The 2470-nt window shown below is 38.7% G+C and overlaps 1 protein-coding gene across 1 annotated transcript in view; it reads right to left on the bottom strand.

Moving 5' to 3' along the window:
• The window catches only part of CASC1 (cancer susceptibility candidate 1), a 59153-nt gene that overhangs the window by 28084 nt on the left and 28599 nt on the right, over window positions 1–2470 (bottom strand). The window contains exon 9 of the mRNA XM_012640967.1: window positions 1982–2119. Within this exon, the coding sequence (XP_012496421.1) occupies window positions 1982–2119 (138 nt within the window). The remainder of the gene's footprint in view (window positions 1–1981; window positions 2120–2470) is intronic.

The following is a 2470-nucleotide window of genomic DNA, read 5'->3' as shown; positions in this document are numbered from 1 at the left end:
AATAAGAGGAGTGAATTCCTTCTAGTTTCTATTAATATGTAGTTGTGTTTAAGTGTAGAAATCTGAAGAAATTTCTGCCCCCTACTCCTGGCTTCTAGAGCTTCTAAAACCCTCACAAGTGGTGCTAAGAGCCTATTTTGCTATTCATAATACACCTTTTTTAACCATACCTGAGTTTTTGCTAATAAGGTGATTCTTGATGGGCCCCTAGGTAGCTTCAGGATGGCAGCCCATTGCTAGGGGGATCAGCCATGTGATTAGAGGCTGGAACTTTCAGCCCCACTCTCTAGCCTCCAGGCAGAAAAGAGTGACTAGAGATAGAGCTAATCATCAATGCCCGGTGATTTAATCAATCTTTACTATGTAATGAGGTTTTCCAGAAAACCCCTAAATGATGGGGTTCAGAGAGCTTCTGGCCCAGTGAACACATGGAAATGCTGGGAAGATGGTGTGCCCACAGAGGGCATGGAAGCTCCATGCCCCTTCCTACACGTGCTCACCCTATGTATTTCTTCATCTAGCTGTTCATTTATATTCTTTGTAATAAACCAGTAGATGTAAACAAATGTTTCCTTGAATTTATGAGCCATTATAGCAAGTTACCTAACATGAGGAGCGGGTAGTGGGGACTCCTGATTTATAGCTGCTTGGTCAGAAGTACAGATGACAACCCGGAACTTGTGATTGGAAGGGGACAGGCAGTCTTGCAGTGCTGAGCCCTTAACCTGTGGGATCTGTACTAACTCCAGTAGTTAATATTAAATATCAGCACTGAATTGTAAGACACCCAGCTGCTGTCTGACAAGTTCGAGAATTGGTGTGGGAAAACCCCACACACATTTGGCATCAGAAGTGTTATAAGCATAAAAAAAAGTTTTTCTTCTTACTTGAAATTTTTTGGGCTTTCTGAATCAGAGGATTCATATCTCATCAATTCTGGAAAATCATTACTCATTATCTCTTCTGAATATTGTCTTTCTTCCATTCTTCTCTATCTCCTTCTGATACTCCTTTTCCGTGTATTTTTAGACCTTCTTGCTCTATCAAACATGTCTGTTAACAACTCTTTCATATTTTCCAACTCTTTTTGCTGTATTCTGGTAAATTCTTCCAATCCAACTTCTGATTCACTCATGATTAAGAATTCTCAGTGGAGACATCTGTGTTTCCCCTTCACTAAGCTAAAGATGAGCCAAGCACATCTTCTTATTATCTCCTTTTGTAGAGTGGATTTTTGACCTATTATTTGTAACACCTTTTGAGACTCCCAGACATACATGGTCTCTGATCCAACTTGCCAGCTTGCACGTACCCTAGACTCTGTCTCCTGATGGCCCTTTAAACCACTGCTAAGCACTAGGGGTTAGCAGATAATCTCTGGAAAGCCACTAGCTTTGAGACTTTCTCACTTTCTGGATTGTTTTATGGCCTCTAACGTTTTCTCTTACTTTTTCATGAAGTAGGCAACGGATTTAAGTCATTAAATATTCTTTCCCAGTATTCTTAAGTGCATTGTAAAGTAGAAGCTTCTCAGGCTAGCCTAACCATTCTATTTGCAGCAATAGAAGTTAGGCTATTCTTACTAATCTTTGTACCCCCAGTGCCTAAAGGAGTGTATGCCTGGCACCTAGTAAACACTAAAAGTCATGGGTGCTGAATTACTCAACAGTGGATAATTTCAGCTGACAATAAAATCACCTACTTTCCCCATCCCCACAAGTTATCTACATAAATGCATGCATCTTGATTTTTTTTTTCAGCTTGAATTAGACAAAGATTACTTCACATTTATGTGTTATGTTGACCTTATCTAAGGTGGCAAGAAATTTTTAGGAGTTGTAAAAAGAAACAAAATGAGAAGATTAGCAAATACCTCTCTCTATAGCCAAGAGTTCATAATACATTAATTTACTTTTATTTTTGGAGTCAATATCAGACTATTTGTAATAAACAATTTAAAGGATAATATTTAAATACTTACATTTAGTACTAGTTTACTCTTCTCAATCACTTCCTCAAAAGTCTCATTTGTTTCCTCTTTCCATAAGCTAATGAAAGTATTCATTTCTTGGGCTATGGAAGGATCAGGACTCCCATCACATTGGATGTAATGGTTCCACTGTGGAATAAAATTGTTTGAAGGTTCACGCGGATGAAGAGTCAACCAAAGATTAAATTACTTTTCTGAAGTGTAAGTTCTCAGAACCCAGTATCAACCCAAATAAATGAGTGAGGCAAAAATCTCAATCAATGGAGGCTTATTAAGCCGAGATTTTGAGGATGCACTGGGAAAAACACCAACTGCAGACAAACTGTGGCTGTTTTTTTCTGAAGGAGAGGTTGAAACTTTCAGCATTTTAAAGGCATACAAAGAGAAGGATAAAGGTGGGGTAGAGGGTACCAGACGAGGTAGTGGCTACATTCTTGTGAAGCCCAAGAAATCTACATTTTACATAAAATAGGGAGTGAA

The sequence above is a fragment of the Propithecus coquereli genome, unplaced genomic scaffold (assembly GCF_000956105.1).
Source record: "Propithecus coquereli isolate 6110/MARCELLA unplaced genomic scaffold, Pcoq_1.0 Scaffold16, whole genome shotgun sequence".
Taxonomy (NCBI): Eukaryota; Metazoa; Chordata; class Mammalia; order Primates; family Indriidae; genus Propithecus; species Propithecus coquereli.
This window is presented reverse-complemented; position numbering and strand designations above follow the sequence as displayed.